The 18579-nt window shown below is 39.0% G+C and overlaps 1 protein-coding gene across 2 annotated transcripts in view; it reads right to left on the minus strand.

Moving 5' to 3' along the window:
* Window positions 1–3844: 3844 nt before the first annotated feature.
* Window positions 3845–18579, minus strand: part of SEPTIN7 (septin 7) — a 98929-nt gene continuing 84194 nt past the window's right edge. Inside the window, exons 11-14 of one of the 2 annotated variants that reach the window (XM_084619677.1) lie at window positions 12643–12663; window positions 9504–9639; window positions 5423–5562; window positions 3846–4851 (exon numbers count right to left, since the gene is read on the minus strand). In XM_084619677.1, the coding sequence (XP_084475803.1) occupies window positions 4812–4851; window positions 5423–5562; window positions 9504–9639; window positions 12643–12663 (337 nt within the window). In that variant the 3' untranslated portion in view covers window positions 3846–4811. Of the gene's footprint in view, window positions 4852–5422; window positions 5563–9503; window positions 9640–12642; window positions 12664–18579 lie in introns of both variants that reach the window. The other variant, XM_084619678.1, reaches the window with a different exon arrangement.

Genomic DNA, 18579 nt, shown 5'->3' on the forward strand with positions numbered 1-18579 from the left:
ATAAAACCATGTGCTGGAGAGAAGCCAGCCTTTTCACTACCTCAGACCACTAAGGATGGCAGTTCAGAGGTACGGCATAATAGGTGAAGACGGCAGAGAACTAGAGTTATATTGCCTTGCCACTACAGGAACATCTGAGTTTTCCTCCTGGCTTTTTCACATTTGTCAGCAAATAGTCTTCATGATACTTCTCCAAAACCACCTCCCCATCTGGAGGCCCCCTGGGAGAATTTAACCTAGAGCAATCTCTGAAACAAGAAGAGAAAGCTCAGTGCCATACAAGGGGACTGGGAGGGAGGGGAGAAGAAAGGTGCTTAGGCCACCTGGTGTGCTGCGAAGCTTCTGTGATTTCATTGGTCGTTCGAGCTGAAGTTTGTAAAGAGGACCACCTGTTGAGCAGCGGCCTGTGCTGTCTCACTTGGATAAAGTTATTTAGTCCATAGCTTTGCCAAGGACTGCGCAAAGCAAATAATCCTGGGAATAATGTTGGTTCCAGAACCATCAGGTGTTTGTCTCACTCTATTCAAATCATTCAAAAGTTTTGGGGAAGAAAAAAAAAATTTTCTGCACTCTAAAAACTGCCCCCAAGTCATTTTCACAGAGCATGTCAAACACTGGCATATAAGCCAGACTTCTAAAAAGAATGTTTTGATCTGCAACTAGTTAAAGGAGTAGGAGAAGATGCCCAGAGCCAAAGCTGAATATTTCATGAGAGGAATGGCAGTGCTGCGTTAGGAGAAAACCAGTAAGAGGCAACATTTCAGAAGCACTCAACGCTCAGACTTCACACACACAGGGATAACACACCCCATGGCTGGCTTCAGTCAGCTGACTCAGGCTTGCAGGATCTGGGGCTGAAAAAATTCTGTAGCTGTTTGGGCTCAGGTGGAACCCAAGTTCTGGGACCCTGTCAGGTAGGGGGGCCTGAGCCCCAACATCTACGCAGAAATGTTTAGCTCCACAGTCTGAGCCCAGTGTGCAAAAGGGGCAGCAGGCCCCGGCAATTTAAAAGGGCCCGTGGCAGTAGCTGGAGCCATGGGCCCTTTAAATTGCCGCTGGAGCCCTGGGTGGCGCAGGCCAGGCAGCGCAGAAGGGCTGGCTGGGGGAGGCTGATGCCCGTCCCTGGTACATCTTCTATGTTACTTTCACCCCTGAATATTTCACATGGGAAACAAACTAGGCAGAGCAATCGATTACCTAGGATGCATAACTAAAAATCTTGGACATCAAAGAAGATTTCTATATTGGATTGCTTAATTTATCAGTTGAAGATATGGGAGGGAACCACAAATTTGTAATCTAGTTATTCCCAGATTCAGACCCAGGAAGTTTTTCTAATTAGATTAATTTTATCCAGTTGTATGTAAAGTATTAACTAATAGCACAGGCCACGTCATATACTGCAACAAGACTTGCAGCTATATAAACAAACATCTACTAGCCCTTCCAACACAATTTCCTCCCACCTCCCAGTTTGATAGATTTATTTAGCTGGATGTTGAGTAAGATTCCCAGACTTAAGTTTAGGAGAAGGCTGGTTGTAAGTTCAAATTTAAATTTTAAACCAAATGATTTTATAAGTTAAAAAAATCAATTAAAATAAACAATTCTGAATAAAAACCAGTTTTTAAAAGCCTTTTTACAATGAATAAAGAGCCAAACACTTTAGCCACTGATGCGATCTGCTGACTTCTTATAAAGAATGGGGAAAATATTATGAAAAGCTATCTAGTGTTCAGAATTCCTCAATAATACTTTATTTTATTGTTGCTGAGTAAGTGTGGCAAAAGTTAATGGCATGCCAATCAGTAAAACAAGATGCGTGTCCAGTGCCACAAAAAACCTGCTCTATTTTAAATGAGTTTACTTGTTCTGAAGTTGTTAGTAAATAAAATGGATTGTTTTAATATAAACTAAATAATTCAAAATATTACAATGTATTTAATGAAAAGCCACATCTAGTACTAGATATTGAAGAAACTTGCTCCTGATAGGCAAAGAAGAATATCAGCATATGGTGTACCAGATGAGAATCTCCAACTTTTGGTCAAACCATACCAATTTTGGGAAAGTTGCAGGACAAGTTTGGGACAAGTTGCAGGACATGTATTAACCCATATTTTTGGAAAGATAGCAATTGGAACTGGTTGAAAATTTTCCAGTGGAACAGTTTTCTTTTGGAAAATGCTGATTTGACAGATTGAAGAGCTTTGTTTCATCTTTATAATGTAGTCAACACAAAACACTTCAATACGTTTGTTTTATCATTTCCTAAATGATTTTTGCACAAATTTCATTTTTGCGGGATATGATTTTCTTTCCGATTCGGGACAAAAGGAAATGTTCAAATGTTGGAATTTCCCAGCAGCTGACAAGCTTTAAGAGCAATATTCAAACAGAGCAACAGTCAAAGTTACTAGTCCTCTATAATTCAGATTTTTTTTTTGGCAATACACGCATCAGAAGAGGCTCATATTCTACAAAGTGTGTCTTGGGGGAAAAATTGGGACAGCATGAAGAAGCTTTACATGTATTACAATACAAAGGGTCTTGCAATTCAGATTGCTTAAAGGAAAGCTACACCCATTTTGCAGAGAACAAGATTCTAAATGTTAACATAGCAAGAAGTCACCTGTCATGTTCAAAGTGAATAATAAAAATAACTCAAATTCAAATGGATTCTTGAGCCCTGTTCTGGGTGTGGCTATCTGAGTGAGTGCCACTGACACCAAGAAAGGGGGAATCCTGTCCAAAACCAAACTGGAATAGAAGGCAAAATGACTACTGGATAATACAAGTGACCTTTGTGCAAGCAATTAACATGGATAAATAAAAATTTATTAAATCAATACAATAAACTGGAAATTGGTTTACCAGTCTCATTGCTGGCTACACATGTTCATTTTCAGTAAAATGCATGGAAGTCAAATTGGAGGCAAAAGGTCAGTTGTAATTAAACCATTTGCAAATACATTTCAGTGTGTGTCATGAGTTTTCTAATCATTCTGGTTAAGAGGAATGCAGTAGTCAGAATGTCACATGAAAAAATACTCTTAGTGAGGCTCTGCAGCTAACAATGGAAAACTTCTTATCCCAAATCAGGACTAAAATCACTTCACAGTAACGTGTCTGGTTAAGCAAACTGTCTTTAGGATTCTCTTCCCTCATTAAAAAAGTCCCTTCAGGTAACAACTGTTTCCTGCAATGTAGAATAATTTGGGAAATATGCTGCCATTTTGTTTTTGTTTTTTTAAAATGTCAACACAAATCTTTTGCTTCTATAATGGCAAATAAAGCTTAGTACACTCTCCTGTGTAAAGTTCAAGCATTTTACAAGCTACATGCCACCTTTCCAGCTACCAAGTTCAGTTTTCAGTTTGACTTGCTTACATTTTTAACAAACAGAGGAGAAATCCCAGAGGCTACAACCATCTCATAGTACCATTAATAACCAACCATGAACACTTCAAACTTCTGGATGGAGTAATGGAGACATACCCATGGAAAATATCAGAAAAGGTGTCTGAACACCTTACTGTTTTGGACCATACAAAAATGTATGAAAAGTTGGTGCCCTCTTCTGGATAAGAAGCTTTTAGTTTGCAGTTTCAGGGCACAATCTATCATGTATAGTACTCAGCAACCTAAATGTGATTTATTAGGTCAATAACCCACAGATTGAATACACTTGTCCACCCCTTAAACTGGGAACCTGATATCTAGACAGACTAAATGCAAAGTTAATTTTTATATCTAAGCATGGTTACATTGAAATATTTCCCATAGTGAGTACTTTGTTATGCAATTCCTTGAAAGCGTATCACACATCATAAGATTACATCACAACATTGTTTATTATGTGACTTTTTACAATACAAACAAAAATACAGAAATGCAGTATATGAATACAGCTAAATGCAAAATGGTGACTTTCTCAAGAGGCCATGATTCCCATTTCTAGTAAAATAAAGAAAGACTGCACACAGGTAGAAACAGGTTGGTAGTTAACTCCACAATTTTGCCTAAAAATGACCTATAAATGCATTTTCCTGCTACTTACCATAAAATGTAAAAAGGGAGTTAAAGGAAAGATTTACTCACTGGTTCCTACCATATGAAAGAAGCTACATTCTATTTAGCAGGGCCAATATATGGAAAAATATCTAAATTAAATGTTATTACAAAAATGAAGCAGTAATGAAATTCTTCTGGCTAAAGAAGTTAGTAAATGAGGATAGTATATATTTAAAGAATCCAAAACAAAGAAGGGTTGTTATAAAAAGCTTGAGGTGCACTGTAAGCCTATAAGTTTGTTTTTCCATGTGTATTTTTAAACAATGGAAGTGTCAAAAAATAGGGTCAACTGTGTTAGACTAAATTACATTATTGTATATGCTGCACTGAATGGAATTCTTGTATTATAATAGAGAAGCATAGTTTGTATCATATTATGGCAATTTATCCTCACTGAAAACCTTCCAGAGTCCTTGTATTTTGGAATATCCTGTAAACAAAAAACCACCAGAACATGATTGTACAACAGTAAAATGTTTTCTTTTGCGTTAAATGACATCTGTTTTAAAAAGAAAAAAGGAAAGGGTACTTAGAGCTGTTATTTTTCCAAGTACACAACATCCTAGACAATTCAAGGCATCTCAATCTCCATCAAAATTAACAAAAAATTTGTCATGCTGTTAAATCCATCGTTATGGGTACAACTGGTGCAAAATTGGTCAAACGGATCCAACGAACACTGATGTCCAGGCTGGCATATTGGCAACTAATACAGAACTGGTGGTCAATAGATGTATTTAAAAGATCTTCCCTTTCTTCTTGTTCTTTTCCAAGGTTCTAAGAAAATAAAAACATTTTAAAATAAAAACATTTTATGGACGAACAATTCAGCACATTATGTATACATTTTTAAAATATGCAATTTTCAGCTGTCCTAGTTTAGACACAGGAAGGAATTTTCCTTGGCATACTACGCACACAGCACTGACATAGCAATCATTTTGTCATTACACTCCTACTTCCAGGAAATGGAAGATCTGATCGCTTTCAGTCAGATGTTTGTGTTCACAGCCCTTAAATAGAAGCCGAAGAAATGCAAGTAAAATTAAATCAGCCTTCAAATTCTAATAAAGTTTTCCTACAGTGATGAATGGTACCTGTTGAGGTTAGTTGTATTTAGGAAGTACTGAACATGTGTGCCTACTATGGAAGCTAGGGTTCTCCCCGTTTCCAAAATATGCTCATATATACCAAAAAGCAGTGGGACATTTTGAGCTGGCCAAGCAAAAATTTTGATGGTCAAGCTGTGTACAGATGTATTAAGATGATCAAATTTTCTTTTAATAATTATTATTACAGAACATGGGGAACATTAGATACAAACAACTTTAGCAAAAATCCTACTTACCTGGAAGAATTCTGTTGTTCCAAAATACGCTGTTGAGTTTCCCAGTTTGCTTTCTCATCCTCAAACTGGCGGCGCTTTTCCTCTAACTCTTTGTGCTGCGCCTCCAAATTCTTTTTCATTTGCTCATGGCGTCGTTGGAGCTAAGAAATTGAGGCACAGAACATAGTCAGAAATGGCACAAACACTGCAACATTAGAAACAAGATTAGGAGTTGTACTGTACAGTGTGCCACATCAGCTACTGTAACGAAGTGAGGACCCGAGTTAGAGACCGAAACTGTTGATTCCACTCTTTACCACTTCTAACCCATCTTTCCTCCAAACTTCTTGAGCACGTGGACTCTACCTCCTGCCTTTATAATCTATAATGCTCTAATGCCTCAAAGCCACAATCCCATTATACAATCATAAAAGTGATGGTCCCTGGCACAGAGAGTTTACAAGCCAAGCAGAAGACTAGAAACAAACAGCTGGAGACAACAGACAGGAGGAGCACAACGCAACAAGAGGATTAGAACAGCATTAAGCATTGATCATAGCCAACCAGCCACCTAGCCAATCACAATCAATAGAAGAGTCTCTTCAGTTTCATGCTAGATCTACAGCTTTTGAAGCAGACCACTCCCCTCCTCAGGATTTTCTGACTAATCACCTGTTCTATAACGTCTCTCTGGAGGTGGGGAAAGCATAGGGTCAAGGTGTTAAAACCTCTCTCTACTAGCTGCCATGTGGTATTTAAAAACCATGTTAAAATGTGTTAGCTAACATGCTTTAAAACACCACTTTTCCACCTAGTTTAAATAGGGCCTAATTGACTGACATCCTCTGGACACGTCACTGGCAATCGCTATTCATCTTCCCTTTCCCTCCACTCCCCTCTCAATTAAAAAGTCCACCATACTCCCCCGCATACTAACCCCACAGTACAGACTGAGCCTACATGCAAAACAGGGGTTTCTCCATCGCTGTAGAAACTCCACCTCCTCCAGTGACATTGGCTATGTCAACAAACATTTTTCCATTCACCTAGCTGTGTTTACACTGGGGACTAGGTTGGCAAAGCTATGGGTCTCAGAGGTGAGAATTTTTCACACCTCCTAGCACTGTAGCTATGTCAACCTAAATAATAAGTGTAGACCAGGCCTGATTCCCTTCACTGGTTTCCGCTCCCCTTTGATATCAGATACAAGCTTTTAATTCTTACTTTCAAAGCTGTGCACAACCCAATCTATATTTACATTGCTGCTCTGATTTTCTCCTACCCTTCACCTGCCATCTGTGCTCCTCTCAAGCCTCCTTCCTGAATGCCCCTTGCATTTGTCTCGTCTTGCCTTCACACTTGATTTCACTTCAGAACTCCCTTCCTCTATTTGTTTGCCAAACAATCTCTCAGCATTCAATCTCACTGAAAACAAAGGCGCTTCAGAACTTCATTTAAATAAAGCATTGCAGCCTTGATCTTTAAGCTATATTATATCCCACATACAACACTTGAACAAAGTTATGTTTGCTAATGTACTATCAACAGAGCCATCTAGAGTGCACACGCCTCTCACAATTCAAAATCTTTAAGTTAAGATATCTTTGTTGACCGAATGTAAAAGCATATCTAAGTAACATGACATGAATTCTTCCCAAACTGAAATAAAAGTTAAGGTTAAGGTTGTGTTTTGAATATGCCTATTAGGAATTAGACACGTGTGTTGTGGGCAGCTGTATGTAAAACAGAGGTCAGGAACATCTGGATATTATGGTATAGGTGGTAAAATGCAAATTGTGGTTGGTTTACATATCAATACTGATGTAACAGGTGATTTTCTTGATTTTACAGGACAAGCAACCATAACTATGTTAAAAATGTTGTTGGGGGGATTTCCAGGACTATTAGCAAAAGTTAAAATGTAACTGTGATATAATAATATATGTTCTAATAAGGCCTTTGAAAGTCCAACATAGTAAAACAGCCAATCTCTGCAGGGCTCTCTCCTCTGAAGACTTTGTGGTGATCTGTAGGTGGGTCTGTGCTTTTATCCATGTTGAAAGTGTAACAATGTGTGAAAAGTTTAACATGAATAAAGCATACACCCCTTGTCACTCTTATGTTTGTCTCCTTTTATGTCAGCCCATGTTCTCTGTAACCCTCCAACCTCTTCCACACACATCCAGTACAGTTTTCTTCATGCTCCAGTTCTTCTACACCCCTTCCCTCCATGACCTGTGTCCTAAAAGACATGTTTTCATGCACCAGACCCATAGCACACTCATCCTAAAGTACTCAGACACACTCCCTGAACCCAATTCAAAACTCCCTGTCTATACCCACTCTGCTGTCTTTGAACTTGTACAACTTAATTTTGTAGATGTTTACAACTTCAAAAGGGAGCAGAACGCATACACTGGGAAGGCAATATGGTTCAAGAGAGGTTATGGAAGCAGACTTTAGTGGACTGGTTATGTAATAGAAGAGAGTTTAGGTAATGGGGGAGAGCAGCAGGGCTGGACAGTGAAGAGTAGCAGGCTATCACTGTTCACTTCTCTCCCATTGTCCCGCCTGCCTCCATGGCTCCTCCCAGAGTGACTGGCAGGGGTTCTGTTAGTGCTTCTATTATTCCAAGCTTCCTGTAGGTCTGCAAAGATTTTTTTAATTTGCAGCCATGGTTGTTGCACCAGGCCTCTTTTGAGAAGCTGCCTCCCTAGCAGAGCTACAAAATCCACTTGTTTGATTTGTTTTACAATTGTGCCCATAGGTCCCAACCAGGATCAGAACCCCACTGTGTTAAGAACTATATAAACTGTAATGGCCCAGGTCTACACTACAAAGTTTTGCCAGCATAGCTGTGTCAGTAAGCTGTGTGGTTAAAAAAAAACAAACATGCCCCCTAACAGACAGATAGCTATATCGGCAAAAACATCTGTCTAGGCACAGCTTATACTGGCAAAACAGTCAGTATGCCAGTATATGCTGTGTCTCCGGGAGCTGGATTTGCTGGTATAGCTATATTGGCAAAGCCGTTGTACGACAGACTAGCCCAACCTGCTCTGAAGAGTTTACAATCCAAGACAACTGACATACAAAGGGACAAGAGAGGTGAGTCAGATTATACAATTTTTGTAGAGATTTGCAATTTTTAAAAGTTACAAAACTTGAAACAGTTGCAAGCCATACCTGTCTACTCCTTAAGCTAACCATCATGAACTGGTTGATTTGTTACAGGCATTACAGGCAGAGTAGTTGAAGGATTTCAAGAAAGGGCTTTATTATTGATAACAGATTCACATTATATAGTGCATAAATTAGCTAAAGTCTAAAGCAGTGGTTCCCAAACTTTAACAGCCCACGAAGCCCTTTCACTAAACTGTGAAATCTCGTGAACCCCCCTCCTAAAAATGAATATTTCCAGGGATTTAAGTTTAAATTTCCTCCGCACTCCATGGGGCTCCTGCTGCTGGACCCTGTTGATTGCCCTGGTCAATTGAGCTCGGGCTGCAGGTCCCGCTGACTGCCTAGCCCCACTCTCCCTGGGGCTTGGGCTGCCAGCTCCCCTGCTCACAGGGACAGGTCTCGGGCTGCCAGCCCCAACTCCCCGGCCCCGCTCTCCCTGGGGCTCGGACTGTCTGCCCTGCAACCGGGTGCACCTGCTGCCTCCAATGCTCGGGGTCCTCTGGCGCCATTAGTGACATTTTTGTGGCAAACCCCCGTAACATTCTGCAAACCCCCAGGGGTTTGGGAACCCCAGTTTGGGAACCAGGTTCTAAAGTAACATTTTAGGGCATCAAAGAAAGACATGAGACTAGAATAGAGATTTTTAGCATGCTATGATTACGGAAGTGAAATTAGGGGACGTTTAAATGTGAAAGTTACCTTGAAAATACATGCTTGCCTCCTTTATTTAAATAGTGTAACTTGGGTAATTATTAGTGAGAGTTTCATTTAAATTCTAATGTAAGGTTATATTCTTAACTATGGAGCCATGAGGGAACCTCCAGAACATGTGTATGTTACAGTGTCCTTGAGGAAAGGACTCCCTCCCCATTGGTCAGCACTGAGCACGTTATTGGCACTTAATACACATTTTGGTTACCTCAGCTTCAGAGTCCTTCAGTTTCTGAACTTTTTCTTTGACCTTCATCTCAAAGACCTGCTCCATTTCCATCTCCATTTTTTTCATTTTGGCCACATGCTCTCTTCTCTCTTCTTCCATCTGTGCCAGAGGGCTCCTGCCATAAACCCAGAGCAGGTTAATCAATCTTTTTTGCAATACAAGATCACATTGAAAAGCAAGGCAAGCAAAAAAAAAAAAGGACCGATGTGTCTGCATGTGCCTTTATCTTACGTTAAATTTTCATAATTTCAGAAAACTGCATATGTTCGATCAAACCAATGTTAAACTATGAAAAGAGAATTTCATAGTGTAAACATCTTACATTTTTTATATTTAAATTAAAGTTAAATATAATGCAGTCATATGTTGAGAATTCTTTACTTTCTACCTTGAACAGAACCGCTAGAGCAGTGATTCTAAACCTGTGGCCCACGGGCTGCTTTCGGCCCAAACAGCACAGAGCTGCGGCCCATGTGACATCTTCAGGGCAACAGAGGTAGTATTGGATGCAGCCCATAGTGGTAAACAGGTTGAGAACCACAGTGTTTGGGGAAAGTCAAATCATGGAAAATTCAGTAACGAAAATTCAAAAATAAAAGTGGCATTTTCCTAGTGATCTTCCAACACTACAGCCCGTCCAATCACCAAAATACTTGTGCACACAAAAATGGAAAGATGGCCTTAAACTAGAACAGAGCAAGAGAAAAGGAAAGTGTTGCAGGTAGAGAGAAACTGATTTTTCAATATTAATTTCTAAGGGAATTATCAAATAAATCTAAGTTCATAATTTCAGCTTTGTGGTAAATACAATCTTTTCCTGTGCTGATTCTTTTGAATACACAGCAATTTTGAGACGTTTTTGAGCAGTTGGACTTCAGATATAGTTGTGAAAGTGTTATTAGCATGGGATATTTTGCTTTGTAAAATGTTCCTAATTCAAATAAATGTTTTTAATTTTTTCCAGACACTTTCAGGCAACTGATTTACTAATCTTGCTTCTCACTTTAAAATATCATTTTAGAAATGTTATAGTCTTTGATGTTCTGTAAAATCCAGCACAGACTCATTATATATCCCACTCATTTTACTCTTTTATGGTTAATGGTTAGATAATGTATACAGTCAGTCCCTTGAAAGAATTTTTTTTTTTTGGTACTCAAACATTAAGAACAACTGGAACAAATTAATTTCAGCCTGAACGTGTAAGTTTTTCAAAAACATTTGAAAAAAAATGAGCTTTAACTAGCATATGGATGTAATAATGCAAACAGATGTATGTATATATTTATTATATCATCACTCTCGGATACTTACGTACACACACAAAACAAAAATGATAAACGAGCAGGGAATGTCTATCCATCTAAGATGATCCAACCTTCATCTAAGAAAGCAAACTATTTGGAGTTGCTAGGTGTGATTACATCAAAAATAAAGTATTTGCTTTTTGTGCTTGAATGTGTTTTATGCTTTCAGAATTCTCCTAAAAGTATTTGAGGTAGAGTAAAGCATTTCTAATATGCAGTGCCCCTTTCAATTCAAAACTTGCAAGCATTCTTTTAGAAGAGGGAAACCGGGTTTAAAATGTGTAGTCAGTGCAATGGAGTGTGTGTCAAATATGTCAGAATTGTTTTGACTATTCATAGCTCATTTTATACATATAACTCAGCTATATGTAATTGCCACTAATGAAGTGAAAATGAAATGCATCCTATGAAATCAAGGCCAACTGAACAGTTTTTATATTCCATTATTTTCAAAATGTGCTTCAAAAGGTGACAATTTTAGGTATTTTTGAGATGTATCTGAACTGATTTGCAAAATTTAGAGCAGCAGACCAAATGTTAGCAGAATACTAGATTTCAAATGGAAACTGATCCTACTCTAAATGCAGGATTTACTTTTACTGCAAAGGTTGATTGTTAGCATCTGTACCTTTTGTTGATGAAAATAGCATGTAAGTTGGTGTACTGGTCGATTACAAGCCCAGTACCATAATACATAAAACCAATTTATGAGAGGAGTGTGCAACATCCATTGTAATGTTTTAGAGAATTTGAGTAGTAGTGTTTCTGTGTAAATAAACACATTGTCAAAACATTACAAAATTTAACTTCCTGAAGACATTAACATACCTCTCTTTGAGAGATATGCAAAGTTTTAAAGTGTCAATTCTATGTAAAGAACTATTGACCTAGAGGCCTAGGTCCTACTGCCACTGAAGTCACTGCCAAGACCCCCATTGACTTCAAATGGGAACCGAACTGGCTCCCCAACAGCACCAGAACCTAAGAATTTAGATAGGTCTAAAGTCATATTTTCAAGGAAATTATTCAGATTTCCCCCAAAATGTCAAGTTTTAGCTTCCCTGGAGAGTTCAGTAAGTTAGCAGGCTAATATCCACTATGGAGTTTTTTACGAGTGGATCTGTACACAGTTCTCATTCTGATAAGCAATGTCTAGAGAAATCAGTGAGGTTTAAGCAAGAAGGAAAAGGGAAGTGCAAGAAAGCATCAGGAACACTCCCACTCTCCCCATATAAAATAATATACATGTGTAATGTTAAGCTCTCTCTAAACCTTAGAGTTGTTATTCTATGTATACAAAAAGTAGAACCTCTGCAAGCCATTTGTATGATAAAACCATAGTCAAATGAATTTGACTACACTAACAAGTTTGCCAGTTTAACCCCTCCTTAAACAGCTGTAAATCTAGAGACAAGTTATGAAAATTCCACAAATTCTCAATAAGCACTAATATAACTATTACTCTGGAACTAATGAGAAACTGCAGAGCCAATCTGGGTGAATTACATAATTTACATATATCGTCAACCATTATAGTGCTCTTGTAGTCTTTGTTATTCTCATGGAATTTGACCAAAATCTTTCAAAAGTAAGTGGGAGTGTTCTATGAAGAATATTTGTCACTGAAAATATTTATAACTTTTAATCTAAAATGTTAGAGCAGTTTTAGAACAAAAAGCACTAAAGTAAAAACAGATGCCAGAAGCTGAACAACAGGAAAACTTAAATTTTGAAACACTTAACATTAAAGGTCTTATGTGTTTAAAGAGGTTTTGTCTGAAGTCTTTGGAAAAATTTAAACAACCACTTACATGCCTTCAACTGTGTCAAATCTAAAAAACAAAAAATACAGAGGCTTAGCATGCTTAAATAAAACCACAAAAACTAAAAAGCAGTAATTAAAAAAGCATAATTCATTATAGATTCCTAAAGCTAATTAAAATTTGTTTCCCCCCCAAAAAACCCCAAATTTTCCACAGTAAAATGAAAGACTGTTAGTTAAAGCTGGTTATGTTTATTTCAAAACTCAGTTAGTAAATCACTACACCATGTAAATATTAATGCAGATTTGATGTGCAGAGATATTTCAAAGACAGTTTTTACCTACAGTGGTGTGACTAAAGTACGCATGCTTTTAAAGTGATTTTACATATTTTAGTGACATTAACTTAACTACTTGCTCTAAGTAAGCTTTCTGAAATCAAACCAATCCATCTCTAGGCTTATTTGCCTTATAAAATTTGTCACCTAATGAAGGTCATTATATTCAAAGTGAATGATGGATGTTATATTTAAAGAGAAAGACTGTTCAGGTGCTATAGAAACAGCACTTAACTTTACTGGCCAGCAGAGGTCTCACAGGAGGCTATGCTCAACAGCAGGAAAAAGCATACAATGTAATTAAGTTTACATGGAGTATGGCATCTTAATTTGAGCTTGTGTTGTGTTAGCATCTCACTGACAGTAGTAAAATCAGAAGAAAAGATCAGCCTTCAGGAACTGGTATTTTTACATTAAATAATTTGCAACAAAGTATGAAGCCATTCATACTATTAGGACTGCTCCCTAGAATTTCCTGTTCTGTCTATAGGAAGCGTAGAATCTTGAGTGTGTGGCAAGGTTATTAACATCCTAGGAACATAGTCAAAAGGAGTTAGAAGCAGTCTATGCTAAGAAGCAGTTAAAAGGATCTACACGTTGCATATTTTGTTACTCTGTGTGACAATTTATTGAACATATCTGCAGCCAGATAAGGCTTATCTTTATGTCATTTATACAAATATATACCTTTTGATAATAAAAACATGGTTTATTTTTAACCTCACTGAAAATGTTTATTTCACATCAAAAAGTGAATATAGGACTTCTCAAATTAAGAATTTTTGGTTTCAATTTTAATAGATGCCACACAGTGCACGTGTACAGTTACACTATTTGCATAGTGTGAAGAGACAAGTTATCCATATACCTGAAGGTTACCCTTTGACATAATATTTTTTAGAGATGGGATGATGTTGAAAATGTGAAGGAATCAGACACTAAACCTAAAATACAAAAAGGCTACGTAATCATGGAAAAAACATGCTTTGGATTTCTCTTAAGCTAATGTGTTATTTGTAGAACAGCTGATTATAATATCAGCCAAGCAAGGAAGGAATTCAAGGGAGTCAAAAGGCAAGAAAAATTGTTTTGTTTTGGTGCATTTGGACAATACAGAATATATCTTGTAGCACACATTACTAATTCTGTTTTCATAGTCAATCACTGTATTTTGTTCAAAAACATGAGCTAACATTTACTCAAGGAACAGAGCTGCAAAGGTTACATTACCACCAGGAGAGGAGAGGAGAGGAGAGGAGAGAGAGAGTATACACACACACACACACACAGAGAGTGTGTGTGTGAGAGAGAGAATATATATATATAGAGAGAGAGTGTGTGTGAGAGAGAAAATATATATATATATAGAGAGAGAGAGAGAGAGAGAGAGAGAGTGTGTGTGTGTGTCCCCAACAAACAACATTTAATACAAAATATTTGACATCTGCTAACAGAGTAAGAGGTTAGTGTGCAATATGGATACAGAACATACATTTTGGTGAGCTAGTAAAATGCAAGAGAAAATGGACAAACAAAATGTTGCAAACCCACTCTCTTTCTCTTGGAGCACATTTAAATGTTTTTGGACAAACTAGTCTACCTAAAACAGAGTCCGAATCAGAGGCTAACTACATTCCCACCTTACCAGGCTCAATCATGGCAACTTAGACAATGGTTTCCCTCCTCACTTACTTGGTCCTACAGGAAAGATGACATTCACTCTGCAAGATTTTCCTGCTCTCTAGGAGTTCCCTCTTGAGCCCTGCTGTGGGACTGGGATCCCATGGGTCCTGCAGGACCTGCTGTCATAATAGCGGGAGTAGGTGTGGGTATTGGAGGATGAGACAGGAGCAAGATTAAAAATAGTCCCGCATAGGGCTGTAGTTCCCTTTTCTATTTCTCCAGTTTGATTCTCCCTAATCTGAGAGAAATCCATTAGCCTACTCTAACTTGCTCAAACAGACAAGCTTCTTGCCAAGACCAGAGCTTAGTAAGGCAGAAATCGCTGTGGTCTTCAAAGCCACAGAAGAGACATTAGACAGTAAATGAGAATAAAATGCCTATGACTCAGAATGCAGCTTCACACACTGAATTCTGTATAGTAGTAGCCTATGAGAAGACTGTCTAGGGAGGAAGAACAAGATACTCTAGGATCCTGAAAGAGAGGGAAGAGATAGAAGGAGAACTTCTCACTATCTTATGGAAGCACTGCTCTCAGCAGTTTACTGTCAAAGGCTGCATTCGCAGACACCTGCACATTTAACTGACATAGCATGTTAAAGAGTGCAGGGAATGCCATGTGGAAACTTTGCAAAGCATGCCAACTGACATCTCCTTGACCCAGGCCAGGAGTTAGCCATGCTGTAGTTGAGAGAGCATTAAGTCTCAATGGATGGGCAACCTGAGGCTTCGTATGCTTCCTGGACACAGGACCTGATAATTTGGTCAGGACAAAAATCCCTTCCAGTGCATCACAGTCTGGGTCAGGTCACCCTATTGGAGATGCCTAAATTCACAAATGCCCTAATGTAAACCAATTATGGACCACATGGGAGTCTGGAGGCATTACTGGGCCCTGCTGACGGTGATCTTGATTTTAACAGAGGAATTGTTAGCACTTGGGCGAGCATCAGCAGGTCTGTATGCCTATCATCTTGCCCAATCAGAGCAATTAACACTAAAAGTGTCTTATGGAGAGCAGTTGTTTTTTCTTTCAGACCCTCCATATGAGGGGGAGGAAATGATAAAGCCATTGAAACGTGTATGGTACACACAACATTAATAGGTCTAGGTACCTGCTCCCCAAAACAGGAAACTTAATTTTGTTTTGGACAAGTCTACAGTGAGGATTCCCCAATTCTTGAAGAATCTGCTGGAATACATCAACTCTCTCCTGGAAGAATCCAATTGGCTTAACCAACCGTATTTTAACCAGAAGTACCATCTGTACTTTAAGATGATCTGAATATATTTCTTGTGCCACCCTGGTGGTTCAAGTATACAACTACCACTATGCCATCATATTTAGGATGGGCTTTTCCCAAATGTGTCCTCTGAATGCTAAATTGGCTAATCAGATGGCCCACAGTTTCCTGGGTGCTTATGTGAACTTTACTTTCCCTTGTGGACTAAGTTCTTTGAGCTGGGAAGGCATCTATATGAGTGCCCCACCCTGGCAGACTTGAATACATATGAGTTCTGGAGATGGAATTAGGGTGCTTTTATGACTCTATATGGTTCTCTTCAATCTAGTGAATCTAACAAGTGTTTCCCATACCACTTGGGTGCCTGGTGCTGAGAGTATGCCCAAGCGAACCAGCTGTCCAAGAAATCACCACCAAATTTTGGAAGCCTGCTGCCGTGACCATTTATATAAATGGGTACAGCAGCCCTCCAAAGTGTGTGTGTAACTATTATTTCTGTTTCTATCTACCTATCTATATAAATGAAATGAGAACACATGCTAGCCTTAGGATAGAGGCCAGGCCAAATTGACAGCTGTCAAATATGACCCATAGGTACTTTTGATAGAGAGCATGCTCCATTGATGTCAGTAAATCTCTGATTAATCACTAGCAAGGTGAATGCAAGGTTTCTGAAGTTTTATGAATGGGCTCACCCACTTCAAGTCCTTCCCTAGACAGCCACAAAAGTTCTGAAGTAAGCCAGAACCACAAACTCTAGGTGTCAGACACTTTGCAGAAAGAAGGGACTGCTTTTGTCGGTCACAGCACAAGAAAAATGGCTCAAGCATTGCCTCAGTCCACTCCTGCCTCTACCTTCACAGGTGAGCTATTATCCCACCCTTAGGAAATCTGAAAGGTTGGTTTTGTCTGTCACAGCCCCAGAAATCACATCAGCCACAGAGAGTAGAGGTTTCTTGGTGAGAGCAAAAATAAGTCAGACTCCTGAGGGGAGGCACAAATGAAGTGTATTTGTTTTCTTTCTCCCCTTTCTATGAAAGAATACACATGTCAGCCAGATGTGGCTACAGAGATCATCTTCCTATATGTTGCTCTAAATCTGGCAGGAATCAAAACTAGAGAAGCACAGTGAGGGAGCTCTAGAGTGGGAGAATGTGGGTGGTGACTGGTTATCCTGCCTGTGAGAATGAGCAAGGAATCCAATGTCTGTGCTGTCAGAGTCAAACAGGAGTTATGCTGTAAACCCAAGTAGCTCCAGAAAGTTAATCTGCATTAAACAGCTGTGTTGCATTAATTACATTCTTTTCAAATCAATCCCTTGGAATGTATGGTTACTGCTCTAACCTACAAATCTATACATCTTGTACTCTTACTGATGACTGTCCATAATTCTAAAAGTGCCCCAAAATAAAGGAAAATACTCTATTAAACTGTTACTGAAGTGTACAGTTTCATAAAAACTGTATATAATTTGACTCCATTCTCTTTGCTCTTCTTTTCCTTTATTAAAGAGTTATTGGATAAAAATATAGACCCTTAAAGATGGTCAGTGTTTCAATTTGTAGCATGACAATACTTATAACACAGATGCTGTGGCTCAAAAGTTCATATGGTTGAGGCAACTGTTCAGTGAGAACAGTGACATCCGATTTTTAATTAATATAAAAATCTGAAATGTTTGTGTTTTTCAAAAAAGGGCAAGGTAAGAATTTACAACAGGAGCAAACAATTTGACGCGAAGTAGTGGTGTGTGTTTACTTATAAGATACTGGAGAGGTAGGAGGCAAAATGACAGTAAGCAAACTCAGTTTTCTCTATTTGAAAAAGGAGGCAGGAATCTGAGTGAGACTAAAACTTAATAAGGAAGGAACTGGGGTGCTGAAAGGTTATGGGCCTCTAGTCTAGGATCTGGGTTCAATCATTAGTTCTTTCAAAATCTGCAAGAAAATCTTTTTGGTCGTCTCCAAGGACTGACTCAGATATTTGTACATAACAGTAGCTCCATGATGAATGGAACTGAGGGCTCAAGCTGCCAACTAGCATATAAATTTACTCTTTATTTACCTCTGCTATGCACTAATGAAGTGCTATGATTCTTAACAGAATCCTAAACGGAAGAGATTTGCTACAGAGAAATATGTTCCGAAGGGCATCTTTTACTTTAATAAATACATCCAGCCCCAAAGGCCAAACCAGGTGGGACAGTAGTAAAGTTACTGGGATGGTTTTGGTGGCAGGAGGTAAGATAATGAGCTATGCTTCTGAAAGAGAAGACCACAACATCAGTACTAATCGAGACACTCATGAGAACTAAAAGCATAAGCAACACTTGCTCTGAATACAAAAGTCTTAGTGATAAATAAGGCTATGTTTTAGTCATGGGTATTTTTAGTAAAAGTCATGGACAGTAAACAAAAATTCACGGCCTGCGACCAGCCCATGACTTGTTACTATATACCCCTGACCAAAACTTGGGTGCTGGGGGGTGCGTGTGTGCGCGCACCTGGGACCCCCTGCTGCTTCTGGGAGGGAGGGGGCAGCTGGCAGGCTCCTTACCTGGCTTTGTGCGGTTCCCAGAAGCAGCTGGCACGTCCCCCTGGAGATAAGCGCTGCCCAGAGCCATCACCCCATCCCGTACCCCAACCCCCTGCCTCAGCCCTGAGCCCCCTCCCACACTCAAACTCCTGCTGCTGCTGGGGGTGGTGGCCTGAGACTGCCCCAGCC

Source organism: Lepidochelys olivacea (genome assembly GCF_965140295.1).
Source record: "Lepidochelys olivacea isolate rLepOli2 genome assembly, chromosome: 2".
Lineage (NCBI taxonomy): Eukaryota > Metazoa > Chordata > Testudines > Cheloniidae > Lepidochelys > Lepidochelys olivacea.